Source organism: Myotis lucifugus, unplaced genomic scaffold (genome assembly GCF_000147115.1).
Source record: "Myotis lucifugus unplaced genomic scaffold, Myoluc2.0 scaffold_8, whole genome shotgun sequence".
Taxonomy (NCBI): Eukaryota; Metazoa; Chordata; class Mammalia; order Chiroptera; family Vespertilionidae; genus Myotis; species Myotis lucifugus.
The window spans coordinates 7931843-7952070 of NW_005871056.1; the positions used below are offsets into that span (position 1 = coordinate 7931843).

The 20228-nt window shown below is 36.1% G+C and overlaps 1 protein-coding gene across 4 annotated transcripts in view; it reads right to left on the bottom strand.

Annotated features, from left to right (window-relative positions):
• Positions 1 to 20228, bottom strand: part of STAG1 (stromal antigen 1) — a 232057-nt gene that overhangs the window by 112396 nt on the left and 99433 nt on the right. For all 4 annotated transcript variants that reach the window (XM_014450946.2, XM_023749568.1, XM_023749567.1 and 1 more), the window contains 2 exons: positions 19311 to 19462; positions 16567 to 16640 (listed from right to left, as the gene is read on the bottom strand). In XM_014450946.2, coding sequence (XP_014306432.1) covers positions 16567 to 16640; positions 19311 to 19462 — 226 coding nt within the window. The remainder of the gene's footprint in view (positions 1 to 16566; positions 16641 to 19310; positions 19463 to 20228) is intronic.

Below are 20228 nucleotides of genomic sequence, written 5' to 3' on the forward strand. Positions count from 1 at the left end.
TTATTATATAGACCAGGGGTCCTCAAACTACAGCCCGCAGGCCACATGCAAATACAAATATTGTATTTGTTCCCGTTTTGTTTTTTTACTTCAAAATAAGATATGTGCAGTGTGCATAGGAATTTGTTCATAGTTTTTTTTTAAACTATAGTCCAGCCCTCCAACGGTCTAAGGGACAGTGAACTGGCCCCCTGTTTAAAAAGTTTGAGGACCCCTGATATAGACAATAGTATATAAAAAGTAGCTTTACTACAATTGCAAAATGATGTTCCTAAACCATGATAATACTGAACATAAATGGCTCAAGGACATTCCTTACTTTCTAAATATGAAAAATTTCAGATATAAAAGTTATAGAAACAATATAATAATATTTCAACTGTAATATTTTAGTTAACTTAGCTCAATGCTTACTCTATACCTCTTATTGATGCAATTCCCTCCCCAAGAATAAATGACTATTCTTGATTCAATGACTATCATTCCCATTTGTCTCTTCATGCTTTGACTTTATATGTATTGTTTTATGTATCTGAAATTTTACATAATTAATATCCTATAGATACCCTCCTCCAATTTGCTTTTTCACAAATTAGACAGGTTTTTTTTTCTTTTTAATCCTCACCTGAGGATATATTTTAGATGAAGGGGGAGAGAGAGAGAGAAACATCGATTGGTTGCCTCCCAATCAGGGATCGAATCCACAACCTAGGTATGTGCCCTGACTGAGAATTGAACCTGCAACCTTTTGGTGTATGGGACAATGCTCTAACCGACAAAGACACCCAATCAGGGCCAAACTATGTTTTGACACTTATACATACTGATTCACATAGCTCCAGTTCCAATATATTAATTTTAACTAACGTTTAGTGGTCCTTTCTACAAATATTTTACAAATTATTTATACATTCTCTCATTGACAGACATCTAGGTTGTAAGTTTTTGCTTTATTAACAGTGAATGCCATGAACATTCTTAGATAGTCTCCTGTGCACACGTGTGAGTTTCCTTAGGGTAGTGTTTCTTAAGCAGTGCATCACTATCTATGGGCACATTATGAAATAAACTGAGCGGTAACAAAAATATAAAAGTATTTAGGATAGAAAATATTAAAACAATTCACATGTGGCAAGGCACTAAGTTTTTTTTTGTGGAAGACTGTGTACATGATGTAGGACATGGTCAAGTAAGTCTGCAAGGCACTGTTTTTATAGTACCTGAGAATTGAAATTACAAGGTGAGAAAGAATACACATTTTCAGTTTTAACCAATTTCTCCATAAATCAATGCTTCACACATCCTTGCCTGTCACTTGGTATCATTCTACTATTTAATATAAATCTCCATATTTGTAAAGTGCAAATTCATGCACTTTGTCTTCTACTGGCTGTCCAAATAAAAACAAACAAAAAAATAACAGCAGCAAAAACAAAACAACCCCCCTCCGAAAAACAAAACACAACCTCTAAACACCCAAATCACAACGTTTTATTAGCTTTCTCAGTCCTAGTCATTACCCAGAGATCCACTGGACTTATTCTCTGCTGTACTCTATTACCTTTAAAAAATTAATCCTAAAACAAACAACAACAAAAAACCGAGACACAAAAAAATAGGCTACCTTTTTTATCACACAATTTCAGAAGCTCAGACTGAGGACAAGATGAATAGGCATGGCACACTAATTAAAACTATAGTGACGACTAAGCATGGTAGCTTCACATATACACAGCTCATTTATTACCATTGGCATCACCATTACCAATGATATTGAGATTATGGGTGGCTAATTCCTAAGGCTAGAGAATATAAAGGTTTAGCTTTATTTCAGAAGAAAAATCTTTTTCATAATCTTTTTTTATAACCATCTCTAAGTCTAATTTCTAATACCTTTTTATCTTGCCTACTAGACTTCTAAAGAGCCTTGGAACATGGCTCTTTCTGTATGCATCACCAACATTTTAACAGCTTTCTTGACCTCTAGGAACTAACATTCTATTTAAGTAGATGAAGTATAAGTAAAACCGCAGTGTATTTCTAAATATTCCCTGACTTAATTACAATATAACTTTTGATAGTACAGATATTTTTCTCATGCAGGTTAAGTCCTCCAATCCTTGGTTTTCATATAAAATTTATTTTTTAACAACTTAATCTTCATTTCCAATGGCCTCACTCCATTTAGAAAGGAATGTTTAGCTGCAGATATCTGGGAGATTCCAAAGCAAAGATTAAAGTAGGGAGCAAAAAAGTAAGACAAGATGGAAGGTTTAAGACAATCATAACATAGACTAATTTTCATAGCATTCTGGTATTGAAGACTTGAAATTAATAATTAAAAATGAAGTCAGGATACACTTTACTTAAAAATTCAAAGAAATAAAAACAAACTAGAAAAGAATAATTCTGGGGCAAAATCCTTTTTGTTCATGCTATTTTATAGCATAAAAGAATGATAATGTTCATTTTTATGAAAAAAGTATCTAATTTACTGATCCTCACAGTTAATATGTCTTTTTTTTAGGAGGCATGAACCTTTACTATCTGGACTTAAGCTTTCATTTTGCATTACTTTCTTGGAAGATGGAATTTAAATATTTTCTGCTTACAACAAAAAGAAATTTAACTTTAATGAATTTTAATTAAATGTTTCTTATAGTACCCTTCACAGGTGTCTTTCTAGTAAGAAAGCTGACTAAATTCAAATGACAATATAAATTTCAGAGAATAACTCTTGGCTAATAGGGCTGTTTTGACACTTACAATTATCTCTCACAAACAAGGAATCTCATGAGAGCTCTTGAGTGAGAAATAATTACCAGTTTCAAAAAGGTTCACTATATAAATTGTAGCACACAATGTATTCATGCCTCAACCAATTTTGTCACTAATATTTGGCTAAAGAAATTAAATTTTCCAAATAAAACTATAGAGAACTTTTTCTTTTGGAAATAGCCTAGGGGAGAAAGAAACAGCTGAAGGAGTTACTTAAAAGTCATACTGTATCCTTTATTAGACTGTAACAAGAACTTAAGAATAGAAATTATAACTTAAATAGAGATGATTAAAATAAATGTTATTTTAAGGGAGTGTTAAATGTTAGTACTGAGCAGTACAAGGAACAAACAAGCATGTAAAATGATGGAGGGGATTAAAAGTGGTCAAAAAAGGCTTTTGAGAGGTAGTAATATTTAAGTGCAGACATAAAAACCTGAAACTCTCCTGTTTGCTAATTAAATCCATATATTTCATTTCATTATTTCAGAATGATCAGAGTTATTTGAAATGCATTTGAAATTTAATACATTTATAAAACGAAATATTTTTCATTTCATTTTTGTTGTATTATCCATCTATATATAAAAGCCTAAGTGACCTTTACGGCTGAAACGACCAGTCGACCAGGCGCTATGATGTGCACTGACCACCAGGGGGCACATGCGCAATGCAGGAGCTGCCCCCCTGGTGGTCAGTGCACTCCCACAGCCAAACTCCGGTGGCCAGGCTTAGGGACCCCACCTATGCACGAATTCGTGCACCAGGCCTCTAGTTAGTCATAATAGTGACAAAATACATAGACAGACATTATACCACAGGAGTCTCATACAGAACAGGTGGCATGGCAAATGCTACCCTATATTATTTCTTAATCTTACTAGAAACAGAATTTTAGGCATAAGATTAAAAACTGAATGTTAGAGATATATAAACACTCAAAAATCTCTTCAATTAATATTCATATTTTAACTATCAATTTGACCCAAGAGGTTAGGTCAAAGATAAAATGTTAGGCCTGGTTGGTGTGGATCAATGGTTGAGCGTTGACCTATGAACCAAAAAAATCACAATTCGATTCCAGTTGGGGTACATGCCTGGGTTGCAGGCTTGATCCCCAGTGTGGGGCGTGCAGGAGGCAGCTGATCAATGATTCTCTCTCATCATTGATGTTTCTATCACTCTCTCCCTCTCCCTTCCTCTCTGAAATCAATAATAATATATTTTTAAAAAAGATAATATGTTAGGAAATAAAAAGATTAAAATAACAATGACAATTTGCTCAGAATAAATCATATCATGGTCTTATATAAGAACAACTCTGGAAACATGATTCTGAAATGTTTCCCTCTAGTATAAAAAGGTGAAAAGCCCAACTAGAAAATAAGACATCCACTTTTCATCATCTAAAAATTGTTGAAATCTTTCCTGTAATCTCTTCTTCCATTAAGCTTGTTCTTATGGCCTAATAATTTTTAAATTCTTTTACCATCACTAAAAGAACAGTGTTTCTTTTTTGGTTGCTTTTATGCCTTTCACATGACCTTTTTTTAAAATTTAAATTCTCACCTGAAAATGTTTTTATTTTTAAAAATTCATTTTAGAGAGGAGAGGAAGGGGTGCAGGCAAGGGGGGAAGGGGGAGAGAGCGAAGGGAGGGAGGGGGAAAGAGAAGGGGAGGGGGGAGAGAGAGAGAGAGAGAGAGAGGAAGGGAGGGGGGAGGGGGGGAGAGAGAGAGAGACAGACAGACAGACGGATGGACATGGATGTGAGAGAAACATTGATGGCTGCCTCTGTACGCGCCCCGACTGGGATTCAAACCCACAATGTTTTTGGTACGGGATGACATTTGAATCAACTGAACCACCTGGCCAGGGCCCTCATGATCTTTGATGTTTTGCATTTTGACTATGTATAGATAGTCTTGACTTATCAATACTCACTAAGTCTTTCCAATCTAAAGATTCTATTTTTTAAACCAAATTTGTAAAATTTAAGTTATCGCATTAATACTACTTCTTTCCAATACTTATCTCAGTTTGAAATCCTATATACTAGTAAATCCTATATGAAGCCTCTTCTACCTGCCATGTATCAGAAATGTCATTCCTCATGTCCTATCCCTTATACTGTGCTTAGGTAAATTCCTCAGTATTATATTCTAATTTACTAATTATCTCTTTAACAGTCTAACGTATGTCTTGTTCATTAAATATAATCCAATGAATGTTTTTTTCAGTTTCAGTATTTTAAATTGTTTTTATATCCACCTGTTCTTATTATATACCATTTATTTGTTGAAGGACTGGTTCATTTGGTTTGTACAATTTCCCACATTCTGAACTTGGATAATACCATGAGGATCTAGTCAGACAAAACACTCTTCTATTTTCCATATTCCCTATAAACTAGTAGAGTTAGATCTAGCAGTGTATATGTACAGTCATATTCAATATTTGTTTGAAGTTGAGGTGGCAGGTGAGACTTAAAATATTAACTTAAAGTGCCATCTCTGCACAGTACCTTCTATTTCCAGTATGTATATGCAGTAATACCTCCCCTTAATCAATAAAAAGAATGGAGCAATACTTCTGAAAAATCAATGACTGGTATCCATGATCACTTTGGCAGGCAGGTCACATGCTCAACTATATCTGCAATCCTATTTTGACCAGCTGATATTTTAATATATCAAAAGTAAGCTGTGATATATCCAATACTATTTTATGCAAGGTCTGACTAAACAGAAAATAAATCAATAGAGTAATGATATTAGGAAATTGAAGAACTGTTGTTTCTATGAGAACAACAGGTTGAAAGCCTTGGCAAGACTTGATAAGGGCAAATCACTAAAATAAAGGCAATGTTATTTTGGTGTTAAAGACTGAGGTAAAATCATTAAAAAAATGATATGAACTCTATACTCAAGATTGCATGGCTGAGCCAGGATAGACAAGATTTATGCTCCCACTTAAGAAACTAAAAACTGTATGAAATATGTAAAATAGTTTTGATATGTTGAATATCATACAGAGTAGAACAGTAATCGGTGAGAGAGGGGTAACAAATTAGGTGAGCCTTAAGATTTCACAGACTGCTATCTGCAGAAGAATCTAGGCAGAGCCTGGAAATATCCCTGAGTTGAGGAAAATAAGCTGGGACTCTAGAGGACAAGGTAGCTAGAGCTTAAAAAGCATAGTACCAGAGGAGAGAGAGCCATAGAGAGAAGGAGCTACGAAAGACCCTTTTTACTCAGCTGAGCAATAAACAGCATGTGAATCAAACCACCCAAGGGCGGGGAAAGAATGAAAAGAGCAGAGAGAGCAATCTCTGGAGAAAACATAGGGTTGGGAATACTTTCTGTACTAATGAGCCAGAGCAGAAAATACTTGTAATTCACAAGGAATAGAGTATAAGGAATAATATTATCTTATTATTGAGGGAAAATTAGCCTGAGACAAAATGTGGCTCTGGCCCACCTAACAACCCTTTAAAAACAAGTCTTGATAGAATCAAACATAATTATGTTCCTCACAAAAAGTTGATAAATACTTATAAAATTATCTAGCACTCAACAGAGCAAAACAATGTCTGGCATCCAATTAATATTGCCAATCATACAAAGAAGCAGGAAAATAACCTATAAGGAAAAAAATCAATACAAACAGAACCAGAAAATGATGCAGATAAACTAGTAAAAAAGGACATTAAAACAGTTGTTATAGCAAGTATTTATGTGCAAGAGGTTAAAGGAGAGCATAGAAGAGATAAAAACACACACAAAAAATGGCACCAAAAAAAAAAAAAAACATAACAGAATTGGTTACAGCTAGTTGTTAAGGTGATGGGAAAGTGAAGTGGTTGGAAAATCATCTGACCAATATATCCTATATAATAAAGAGGCAATATGCAAATTAACCCTCACAGCCTTTGAACATGGGATACATTTGAACATGAGTGGCCAGGTAATTATGACCACCCCATCAGTACTTCGTTGGGCCACCTTTTGCCTTCAATACTGCGGCGATTCTTCGTAGCATTGACTCCACGAGATGTTGAAAGGTGATGTGAGGAATCTGACACCATGCCTGATGAATAGCACTGTCCAGTTCTGTGAGATTTGATGGTTGTGGAATCAGCTGCCTGATGGCTCTTTTAACTTCGTCCCAATTGGATTGAGATCTGGTGATTGTGGGGGCCACCTAAGCAAGGTAAAGTCTCCCTCATGTTCTTGAAACCACTCCTGCATAATATGAGCACTGTGGCATGGCGCATTGTCTTGTTGGAAGAAGCCATCTCCATTGGGATACGCCATCAACATGATAGGATGAACTTGATTGGCAATGATACTTAGGTATGTTGTGCTATTCAGACGCTGTTCCACATGAATTAAAGGGCCCAAATCATGCCAGGAAAACATGCCCCAAACCATAACACTGCCCCCACCAGCTTAAAGGGTTGTACTCATACATGTGGGGTGCATGCTTTCATCCTGTTTCTGCCAAATTCTCACTCTGCCATCTGCATGATGCAACTGGAAACGTGATTCATCGGACCACATGACTTTTTTTTCAATGCTCGACTGTTCAATCCTTGTATTCCTGTGTGAATTGGAGACGTTTTATCTTGGTAATTGCAGACAGCAAAGGTGTTCGAACAGGCCTTTGCTTCCAAATCCCATATGATGCAGTGTACGGCTAATTTGCCTACAAACGTCAAGTGGTCATAATAATCTGGCCACTCATCTTCAAATATATCCCATGTTCCAAGGCTGTTAAATAACGTTGTTTACCCATATCTTCAGAAAAAAATCACTTCTACTTTCGTGGTAAACAACCTGCTTCCTTATTTATAATGAATAAGGAACTAGCAACTTCAGCACGAAATTATAGCTAATTTGCCTACAAACGTCAGGTGGTCATAATAATCGGTCACTCAGTATATACCATGAGCACATGAAATTTTCCGCAGAACACAAGATTGGCCTAATATCTAAAAGATCAATTCATATAATGCACTATATTAATAGAGTAATAAAAAACCTGTATTATCATCTCAACCAAAACGGAAAAATAAAATCAAACAACCAACCATTATAAAAATAACCAAGGAATTAGGCTAAAGGGAATTTCTTCATCCCACTACACGGTAACAACATAAAACTTAGAGCTAGCATCGACCTATGAACCAGGAGATTACGGTTCAATTCCCGGTCATGGCACATGCCAGGGTTGAAGGCTCCATCCCCCTGTGTGGGGTTTGCAGGAGGCAGCCAATCAACAATTCGCTCTCAGTATTGATATTTCTATCTCTCCCTCTGCCTTTCTCTCTGAATTCAATAAAAACATATTAAAAAACAAAACAAAACAGAAATTAAAAAAAACCCAATTCTATTGACAATAATAGCATAAAAATAAAATCACTGAAAAATTGTACACTGAAAAATCATAAAAAATTCCTTAGAAAAATTAAAGGATATCTGAATAAATTAAGATGCAATCATAGATTGGAGGATTCAGTATTATTTAGAGGGTAATTCTCTCCAAACTGGTCTACAGATTCATTATATTCTCCACCAAAATCCCAACAAGCTTTTGAGTAAAAATTGACAAGCTAATCTTAAAATTTACATAGAAAAGTGGAAGAGGTATAATAATCACAACAATTTTGAAAAAGAACAAAGGAGGAGGACTTAACACTACTTGATATTAAAAACTTACTATAAAAGACTGTATGTTCTCATTTAAATATGGAATCTAAGATAGTCAAATTCAAAGAAAGAGAGAGCAGAATGGTGGCTGCCAGAGGCTTGGAGGGGTGGGGGTGGGGGAGTATTGGGGAAAATAAGGAAAATGGTCATAAGTTCTGGGGATCTAATGTATCGTATGGTGACTATAGAAAACAATACTGTATTACATACTTGAAAGTTACTGAGAGTACATCTCAAATTGTTATCACCACACACACACACAAAAGGTAATTACTAGTATGTGATGTGATGGAGGTACTAACTAACCTTACTGTCATCATTATTTAACAATATATATGTGTATCAAATCATCACATTGTATACCTTGAAATTACATATGCTATATGTCAATTATAAATCAATAAAGCTAAAAAAAATCCCACCTGCTCTAAAGCTAAAGTAATAAATATAGTTGGTATGAGTATAAACACAGACAGATTAGCAAATCCAGAAATAAAACCTTGTACAGTATTTATGGTCATTTGATTTTCTTTTTTTATTTTTTATTTTTATTTATTTTTTTTTTGTGTGCTCTTCCTGTCCCTTTCTTCTTTCCTGCTGGCTGGAGTGCTGATGAGATAGGGAGCCCTATTGGAAATGAGGGTGCGAGGCGCAGTAAGTTAAAGACTGACAGCACAAGAAGATTGTCTTGGTCACTTGAACTGCCACAAAAAAATACCATATACTGTTCAGCTTAAACAACAGACACTTCTTTTTTTTTTTTTTTTCTTCAAGGACAGCCTTATTTATTTCTCCAAAGAGCTGTTCTTTTGGGCCAGTGTGCATGGCCAATTAAACTGAAATTATCCACATGCTGAGTTCTTTTTTTTTTTTTTTTTTTTCGCTAAAAGTATTACAAAGGGTATTACATAAGTGTCCTTTTTTCCCCCCCACCCTTGACAAGCCCCTGCCCTCCCTTACCCCCCAGTGTCTTATGTCCATTAGTTATGGTTATATGGATGCATACAAGTCCTTCGGTTGATCTCTTACTCCCCTCCCTCCTGTCCCCCAACCCTCCCTGGCCTTCCCACTGCAGTCTGACAATCAGTTTGAGGCAGCTCTGCCACTGTATTTATTATTGTTCAAAAGTTTGTAATGGTCTTAATTATCCATGAAAGAGTGAGATCATGTGGTATTTTTCCTTCATTGACTGGCTTGTTTCACTTAGCATAATGCTCTCCAGTTCCATCCATGCTGTTGCAAATGGTAAGAGTTCCTTCTTTTTAACAGCAGCATAGTATTCCATCGTGTAGATGTACCACAGTTTTCTAATCCATTCATCTACTGATGGGCACTTAGGCTGTTTCCAGATCTTAGCTATGGTGAATTGTGCTGCTATGAACATCTGGGTGCATATATCCTTTCTGATTGGTGTTTCTGGTTTCTTGGGATATATTCCTAGAAGTGGGATCACAGGGTCAAATGGGAGTTCCATTTCCAATTTTTTGAGGAACCTCCATACTGCCTTCCATAGTGGCTGCACCAGTCTGCATTCCCACCAGCAGTGCACAAGTGTTCCTTTTTCTCCACATCCTCTCCAGCACTTGTCGTTTGTTGATTTGTTGATGATGGCCATTCTGACAGGTGTGAGATGGTACCTCATTGTTGTTTTGATTTGCATCTCTCGGATGATTAGTGACTTTGAGCATGTTTTCATATGTCTCTTGGCTTTCTGAATGTCCTCTTTTGAAAGGTGTCTATTTAGATCCTTTGCCCATTTTTTGATTGGATTGTTTATCTTCTTTTTGTTAAGTTGTATGAGTTCCCTATAAATTTTGGAGATTAAGCCCTTATCAGATATGACGTTGGCAAATATGTTTTCCCAAGAGGTGGGTTTTCTTGTTGTTTTGTTGATGGTTTCTTTTGCTGTGCAGAAGCTTTTTATTTTGATGTAGTCCCATTTGTTCAGTTTCTCTTTAGTTTCAACTGCCCTAGGAGCTGTATCAGTGAAGAAATTGTTTTGGCATATGTCTGAGATTTTGTTGCCTTTGTATTCTTCTAGAATTTTTATGGTTTCCTGTCGTACATTTAAGTCCTTTATCCATTTTGAGTTTATTCTTGTGTATGGTGTAAGTTGGTGGTCTAGTTTCATTTTCTTGCATATATCTGTCCAATTTTCCCAACACCATTTATTGAAGAGACTATCTTGGCTCCATTGTATGTTCATGCCTCCTTTGTCAAAAATTAATTGAGCATATTGGTTCGGGCTAATTTCTGGACTCTCTATTCTATTCCACTGATCTATATGTCTGTTCTTGTGCCAGTACCAGGCAGTTTTGAGAACAGTGGCTTTGTAATACAGCTTGATATCTGGCATTGAGATCCCACCTACTTTGTTCTTTCTCAGGATCGTTGCAGCTATTCGGGGTCTTTTTTTATTCCAGATGAATTTTTGGAGAGTTCGTTCTAGATCTTTGAAGAAGGCCATTGGTACTTTAATGGGAAGTGCGTTGAATGTATAGATTGCTTTGGGTAGTATGGACATTTTAATGATGTTGATTCTACCAATCCAAGAACATGGTATGTTCTTCCATCTGTTTATGTCTTCCTCTATCTCTTTTTTCAACGTCCTGTAGTTTTCTGAGTAGAGGTCTTTAACCTCTTTAGTTAAGTTTATTCCTAGGTATCTTAATTTTTTTGGTGCGATGGTAAATGGGATTGTTTTTCTAATCTCTCTTTCTGAAAGTTCACTATTGGTGTATAGAAATGCCTCAGATTTCTTGGGGTTAATTTTGTATCCTGCTACATTGCCAAATTCATGTATTAAGTCTAGTAGCTTTTTGATGGAGTCTCTAGGGTTTTGTGTGTATAATATCATGTCATCTGCAAATAAGGACAGTTTTACTTCCTCTTTTCCAATTTGGATGCCTTTTATTTCTTCTTCTTGCCTAATTGCAATGGCTAATACTTCCAGTACTATGTTGAACAAGAGTGGTGAGAGTGGGCATCCCTGTCTTGTTCCTGTTCTTAGGGGAAATGGTGTTAGTTTTTGTCCATTGAGTATGATGTTGGCTGTGGGCCTGTCATATATGGCTTTTATTATGTTGAGGTATGATCCTTCTATTCCCACCTTTCTGAGAGTTTTTATCAAAAATGGGTGTTGGATTTTGTCGAATGCTTTTTCTGCATCAATTGATATGACCATGTGGTTTTTTTCTTTCAATTTGTTTATGTGATGTATCACATTTATTGATTTACGGATGTTGTACCATCCTTGCATTCCTGGGATAAATCCTACTTGGTCATGGTGTATGATCCTTCTGATGTACTGCTGGATCCGATTTGCTAAGATTTTGTTGAGGATTTTGGCATCTATGTTCATGAGGGATATTGACCTGTAATTCTCTTTCATTGTGATGTCTTTACCTGGTTTTGGTATTAGGGTGATGCTGGCTTCATAGAATGAGCATGGAAGTGTTCCTTCCTCTTGAATTTTTTGTAGTAGTCTGAGGAGGGTAGGTTTTAGTTCTTCCTTGAATGTTTGGTAAAACTCCCCTGTGAAGCCGTCTGGCCCTGGGCTTTTGTTTGCTGGAAGCTTTCTGATGACTGCTTCAATTTCTTCCATAGTTATTGGCCTATTGAGGTTTTTAGATTCTTCCTGATTGAGTTTTGGAATGTTGTATTTTTCTAGGAATTTGTCCATTTCCTCCAGGTTGTCTAGTTTGTTGGAGTAGAGTTGCCCCTAGTATTGTTTAACAATCATTTGTATTTCTGTGGGGTCTGTTGTTATTTCACCTCTATCATTTCTGATTTGGTTTATTTGGGACCTCTCTCTTTGCTTCTTGGTGAGCCTGGCTAGGGGTTTGTCAATCTTGTTTATCCTTTCAAAGAACCAGCTCTTGGTTTCATTGATTTTCTGTATTGTTTTTTTGGTCTCTATTTCATTGATTTCTGCTCTAATCTTTATTATCTCCTTCCTTCTGCTCACTCTGGGGTTTTCTTGTTGCTCTCTTTCTAATTCTTTGAGTTGTAGAGTTAGATGATTAACTACCATTTTTTCTTGTTTTTTGAGATAGGCCTGTAGAGCTATAAACTTCCCTCTCAGGACTGCTTTCATTGTGTCCCAGAGGTTTTGGATTGTTGTGTTTTCATTGTCATTAGTGTCCAGGATGTTTTTAATTTCTTCTTTGATGTCATCGGTAACCCAATCAATATTTAATAACATGCTATTCAGCTTCCAAGTGTTTGAGTATTTTGGGTTGTTTTTATTGTAGTTTATTTCTAACATTATGCCATCGTGGTCTGAGAAGAAGCTTTTTATGATTTCAATCTTCTTGAATTTGTGGAGACTTTGCTTGTGACCCAATATGTGGTCTATTTTTGAATATGTCCCATGAGCACCTGAGAGGAATGTATATTCCGCAGCTGTGGGGTGAAGTGTTCTGAAGATGTCAATTAAGTCCATCTGATCTAGTGAGTCATTTAGGATTGCTGTTTCTTTGCTGATTATTTGTCTAGCGGATTTATCCAGTGATGTCAGTGGTGTATTAAAGTCCCCTACTATGATTGTATTGTTGTCGATCTCTCCCCTGATATCTTCCAGAAGTTTTCTTATGTATGTGGGTGCTCCTGCATTGGGTGCATATATGTTTACCAGGGTTATATCTTCTTGCTGTATTGATCCCTTTAGTATTATGAAGTGGCCTTCCTTATCTCTGGTTATGGCCTTCACTTTGAGATGTATTTTGTCAGATATAAGTATTGCTACCCCAGCTTTCTTTTCCTTTCCATTTGCGTGAAAGATATTTTTCCATCCCTTCACTTTCAGTCTGTGTGAGTCCCTTCTAATGAGGTGGGTCTCTTGTAGACAGCAGATGTATGGGTCATGTTTTTTTATCCATTCAGCCACTCGATGTCTTTTGGTTGGAGCATTTAGTCCATTTACATTTAAAGTTATTATTGAAAGGTACTTGTTTGTAGCCATTTCTTTTTTTGTGTGGCTGTTTTCTTTCTGAGCTTTTTATTTCTTCTTTTTACACCAGTCCCTTTAGCATTTCTTGCATTGCTGGCTTGGTGGTGATAAACTCCCTTAGCCTTTTTTTGTCTGTGAAGCTTCTTATTTCCCCTCCAATTTTGAATGATAGCCTTGCTGGATAGAGTATTCTTGGATTCAGTCCTTTGCTTTGCATCACTTTGTAGATTTCCGTCCATTCTTTTCTGGCCTGATGTGTTTCTGTTGAGAAATCATTTGATAATCTAATGGGAGATCCCTTGTATGTTACTTTCCGTCTCTCTCTTGCAGCCTGTACGATTCTCTCTTTATCCTGAACATTTGCCATGGTAATTATGATGTGTCTTGGTGTGGGTCTTTTCGGGTTCACCTTGTTTGGGACTCTCTGGGCTTGTGTGACTTTTTTCTTCCCCACCTCAGGGAAGTTTTCTGATATTATTTCTTCGAATAGGTTTTCTAATCCATGTTCATCTTTCTGTTGTTCTGGCACACCTATTATTCGTATGTTGTTTCGTTTCATGTTGTCCCAAAGCTCCCTTAGGCTCTCCTCCTGTCTTTTAATTTTTTTCTCCATTTGCAGTACAGTTTGAGTGTGTTTTGCTTCCTTGTCTTCTAATTCACTAATTCGGTCCTCCGCTTCTCCCAGTCTACTGTTGATACTTTCAATGGTGTTTTTTATTACAGCTATGTCGCTCTTCATTTCTTCTTGGGACTTACTTAAGTTGTTGATTTTTTCATCTGTTTCTTCTAGCTTCTTGCATAAGTAGTTGAGTTTTTCATCTGTTTCTTCTTGCTTCTTGAACATCCGGTGCATGTACCCTAGGAACCTTATTCTGAATTCTTTTTCCGTCATGTTGCATATCTCTGTCTCACTTAGCTGCTTTTCTGGCGAGTCCTCCTTTTCTTTCCTTTGGGGGTTTCTTTGTCTACCCATGTTTGATCTCACTGACATGACTAGTTGTTGAGTCGTTCAGTGGCTGGACCCTGGGTGGCAGTGGCTGCTCCCTGGGTGGCAGTGGCTCCTCGGGCTGTGGTTGCTCCTTGGGCGGTTGTGGTAGCAGCGGCTCCTCTGTTGATAGCAGAGCCTCTGGTGGGTGCTGTTCACAGCTGTGGTGGCTCTTCTGGCTGGTGGAGGGAGGCTTCACACACAGCAACTGTTCCCCAGGCAGAGCGTGTGGTGATCAACAGACACTTCTTTTTCACAGTTCTAGAGGCTGGGAAGTCTAAGATCAAGAAGTCAGCCGATCTGGCTCCTTAGGGAGGGTTCTCTTCCTGGCTCACCTTGTTGCTGTATCCTCACATGGCAGAGAGAAAGAACTCTCTGGTCATTTGATTTTCAAGAACAGTGCCAAGACAAATCAATTGGAGAAGGATAGTCTTTCACCAAATGGTCCTTAGACAAATTAATATCCATATGCAAAAACTGGACTTATATCCTTATTATTGTACCATATTCAGAAATTAATTTTATATATGGTTCATAACTTAACTGAAAAGATTAAATAATTAGACTTCTAGAATAAAACACAGAAGAAAATTTTGGGGTTAGACTAAATGCTCAAAATATGACATCAAAAACATTACCACAGAAATAAAATCAAGAAATGACTTCATTTAAATGGAAAGCTTTTGCTCTCCCCAAAGGCATTATGAAGCAAATAAACAGAAAGTGATAGGCTTGTGGGGGGGGGGGGGGGGCGGAAATAACTGCAAGTCATTTATGTGATAATACATTGTATCATAAACACAAAAAAATACTGTAAAAGTTCTCTTAGAACAGTAAATTTGTAAAGATGAAAGACTTAAACAACACTATCAACAAATTTTGACCTCATTGATACAAAGAAAAAGCACAATACACATTCTTTTCCTCAGCAACTAAAACATTTATCAAGATAGACCATATTGTGGACCATAAAACAAATCTCAATAAATTTAAAAACATTCAAATCATACAAAGTATGTTTTCTGACTACAATGGAACTATTAAAAATCAGTAACAGAAAATTATTTGGAAAGATCTCAGATATTTGCAAACTAAATACCACACTTCTAAATAACCCATGGGTCAAAGAAATGAGCCAAAGTATAAGAATATTTTGAGCTGAATGAAAATGAAAACACAACATGTGCAAATTTAGGGGATATAGCTAAAGTAGTGCTAAGAGAGAAATGTATAGGAATAAATTCCTATATTAGAAAAAAGAGTTTCAAACCAATTATCTGTTTCCACCTTGAGAAACTAAAGAACAGAGAAAGTGAAACCCAAAGTAAGCATGTATAATTAACAGAAGGTAACAAGTGTATGTATATGAGCCACTAATTCTTGTGAAATATGCTCTTTAATAATGTGGTTAATGTTTTTTTTTTTAAATATATTTTATTGATTTTTTACGGAGAGGAAGGGAGAGAGATAGAGAGCCAGAAACATCGATGAGAGAGAAACATCGATCAGCCGCCTCCTGCACATCTCCCACTGGGTATGTGCCCGCAACCCAGGTACATGCCCTTGACCGGAATCGAACCCGGGACCCCTCAGTCCGCAGGCCGACGCTCTATCCACTAAGCCAAACCGGTTTCGGCGTGGTTAATGTTTTTAAAGTTCACAGGTTTCACAGAAAGACAACCTAAATTCATTTGCAATGTAGCATGATAAAAATAGTTGGGAAATACTATGCTTCTACTTTCATGCATATAGTTGAAGGTAAAGAAAAATAATGTTATGAAGTTGTATTATCTTCACAGACTGCTGGTTAATTTGATCATGGAACAAGGTGAGTACCACAAGACAGGAAGCAAGGTAATTATCAAGACAATCACATCTTATTAAGGGCACATAAACTTAAGACTACCTATTCCATCAATACAAATGCAAGTACAGAGGGTGCCTCTAACAGTGTTATGTTCTAAATTTGGAAGAGTGTGGCAGTAACAGCATAACAGTAACATTTATTTAGCTTTTATAACCAAAGGTGTTTTCCAGAAAACAAATCAAGACAGAGTTTTATATCTCTAGAACTACCTAGAACTACAAAGAAGCAATAAATTATAAGTTAAAAATCTTCTAAATGATTTTAAAAATCTCTTACCGGTATCTATGAACAAATATACCCTTAAAAATAGAGTTCATCATATTTTCGATTTCATCCTGATTTTCTTGTAGCTGAAATAAAAAATAAATTAATTAAAATGTTGATCATTTTATTTAGAACAGTGGTTTTTAACCTTTTTCATCTCACAGCGCACACAAACTAATTATTAAAATTCTGCTGCACACCAAAAATTTTTTTTTTGCCCATCTGACAAAAAAACAGGTATAATTTTGATTCATTCACACCGGATGGCTATTGTTGTGTTTGACAATTTCAGGGAAAATAGGTCAGTGCCCCTAACTAAATAGTCAGGTATTACATGTTTTAAAAATTCTTGTGGCACAACAGAATGCCTCTTGAGGCACACAGGTTAAAAATATCTGATTTATAATGAACAGTTCCAATTGTTTTTAATAACTGGTTATTCTCATTTTGAATAATTATCAATCCTTTTTCTCACTTATTGTGCAATATATTACCAGTATTCTTGCATTATTTCTACAACTATACTAGTGGATCAAGAACTTCTTTCTCTTTCTTGACACTAAAAGGAGTGGTGCTAAGGTGGTGAGATTCCTATCTCCAAAATATCATTTGCTTTGGGAATAGTCCTCAATTTCTAACCTCTTTTGTCCAAACCAGGTCCCTGGTTTGATTTTGCCTTTCTTGGCAACAGATCTCCCATGATTAACATACTTGCCACTGTAGAAGAAATTTCCTATTCTACCTAAAGTATCCAAATATGACTTTACATCTGATTAGCTCAAGACTTAGAGTAGGCCAAGTTCCCAGTATAGAAGGCATAATAGAAAGTAACAAGGTTCCTAGCCATCAGTGGTGGAATGTAGCAACAAAATAAAACACTACAGCAAAGATAATAAATTTCAGGCAACACTACTGATGAGAGTTAAAGTTTGAGTTTATTCACTGCTCAAAAGGAATAAAAACACTGATATAAAATTAATTCAATGTAATATTTCTTATTCTAATTTGTTTTGTATTAATACTCAGTGAAATACTGGCTTTAACTGCATACTCCAATGTGGCAAAACTCCTCAGACTTATTCCTTCAGACTTTTTTTTTTAAATCCTCACCTGAGGATATGTTTTTTTTAAAAAAATGTATTTTATTGATTTTTCACAGAGAGGAAGGGAGAGGGATAGAGAGTTAGAAACATCGATGAGAGAGAAACATTAATCAGCTGCCTCCTGCACACTCCCCACTGGGGATGTGCCCACAACCAAGGTACATGCCCTTGACTGGAATCGAACCCGGGACCCTTGAGTCCGCAGGCTGATGCTCTATCCACTGAGCCAAACCGGTTAGGGCTGAGGATATGTTTTTATTGATTTTTAGAGAGACAGGAAAAGGAGGGGGAGAGGGAGAAGGAGAGGGAGAGAGAAAGAGAGAGAGAGAGAGAGAGAGAGAGAGAGAGAGAAACATTGATTGGTTGCCTCCCACACATGCACCAACTAGGGATCAAACCACAACCCAGGTATGTGCCCTGACCTGGAACCGAATTCACAACCCCTTGGTATATGGGACTGAGCCACTCAATCAGAGCCAGATTTATTTTTTTGCTGTATACTGTTTCAGGTTCGACTGAAATAAGAATAACTTTATGGTAAAGCATTCATAATATTGCAACTTACTTGTATGTTACACTTTTCTTGCACTTACTATTAAAAAAAATTAATTTATAAGAAGTATATAGTTTGGTTAGTAGTACTTACTGAAGCCAGTTCCAAAATTTACTCCCATAGTATTACAAATATAGTATGTGTTCTGAGTTGAATTGTACCCCTCAAAAATTCATATGCTAAAGTGCTAACCCTTGCTACATCAAACCTTATTTGGAAATAGGGTGTGGTAGAGGTTGTAGGCTAAGATAGGGCCACACCAAAGTAGGGTGGCCCCATAATCCAATATGAGGGGTTTCTTGAGAAAAAGTAGAAAGTTAGAGACTTGCACACACACAGGGAGAAGGCCATGTGAAGACTGGAATTATCTTTGACTCGTAGCCCATAGAACTCTGAGAAAAAAATTCCTTTTCTTTAAGCCACTCAGTTTGTGGTATCTATTAAGCAGCCCTAGCATGCTAATACAGAATGGATAATAATTTAATCATAAGCTTGCTGCTTCTTATTGCCTGTTATAAGCCATTATGCATTGATAAAAATTTATAGCAATGTGATATTAATCCTTTTTCAAGTTAAAATATACACTAATACTGTAGATCTAAAATTTTATTTCGTATTGAATAAAAATATTACCTACTAAAAATCTAGTTTAAAGTAATTTTCAACACATATATGAAAATTTCATTGTAAAACTAAGACTGATCTTATTCACAAGAGTGCCTTATATATTTAGCTAATGTGTAGGCTTCGGCTTTCTCCTAGAAATGCAGGCTTTGCTGGCTCTTAGTTCTTATGTTAATACTTATCATGTTTTCTTTGGCCATAGCCTGATAATGTTTATGAGTTACCCTAACTCCCGTACCACCTGTTTTCAAAAGTAGAATTGTTCTGTGATTCTCTTCTGCCATTAGACAGCACTCAGATGATCACTGGCTGAATACTGTAGTTTCATTTTAAAACTTTGAGATCAAATAATATAATTTTAAAAAGTAAATTAAGAAAATACACAGTCTGTTTTACAGGGAATTAAAAAGTCCAATATGATATATATTTCCTACACATTTACATAACATAAGAATTTCAGATATCATGAAACTTACCTCTTTGCGTTTCTGAAGTAGTAACTCCAACCTTTCATTGGCTCTTTTCCCAATCATTTTATTTCTTTCAGCTTCATATTGTCTCTGTGTATTATCCTGATGAATACTGAGGTTTAAGGCAACATTCACCAAAGCAGTCATGAGCTTCATGGCTATGAAATAAAGGAAGACTATAGTATTCAACTATGAATCAGAACTTCATCCATAAGGTTACAAATTTATAATGGAAACAGATGATAAGAATTTGTTTTATAATCCAGGCATAATTTAAGTTAAAAAGAAAAAGAAAAATTATTTTATAGAAGTTGTCATCGTACTCTGAAACAGTGTCACTAGAGTTTGGCTCATTAACCTTTCCCACTTAAAAACAGCCTCATCCTACTAACCATCAGCACGACGGATTTAGATAGTATCTTCTACAACCCATCTCCTGAGTCCTCAAATATGCACACCTTAGTGAGAGCATACTAATCAAACCTACTCTTCTGACCACCAGTTCTGTATATACAATTGCTTCCTTAATACCTTTATTAGGTAGATGCATCAATCAGTTCATGATCTGTACCCCGAAGATGGATCCTCTGCTTGTATTGCTCACCTCAGTGAATGGCATAACATAACCTCCAACCCCTGAAAAATAGACTGATCCTACCAATCTCATTAAATTCATTAAAAATGTATTCTGTGAATTTCTGACTGACCTATTTTCCCTAGTCATAGTGTTAACGTACTTTTAAATGTTCACTTGTATTTGTAAGTCCTGTTAAATATTTTCAAACTTCTGTTTCAAGTGCTCTGAGAAACAGGTAAGACATAAACCTTAAACTTTTGTCTATTCATATTTATATTCATTATTGAGATGGTGAAAATGTAGAAAATATTGGTAGAGGAATAAGAGGGGTGGTGTTGATAAAATAA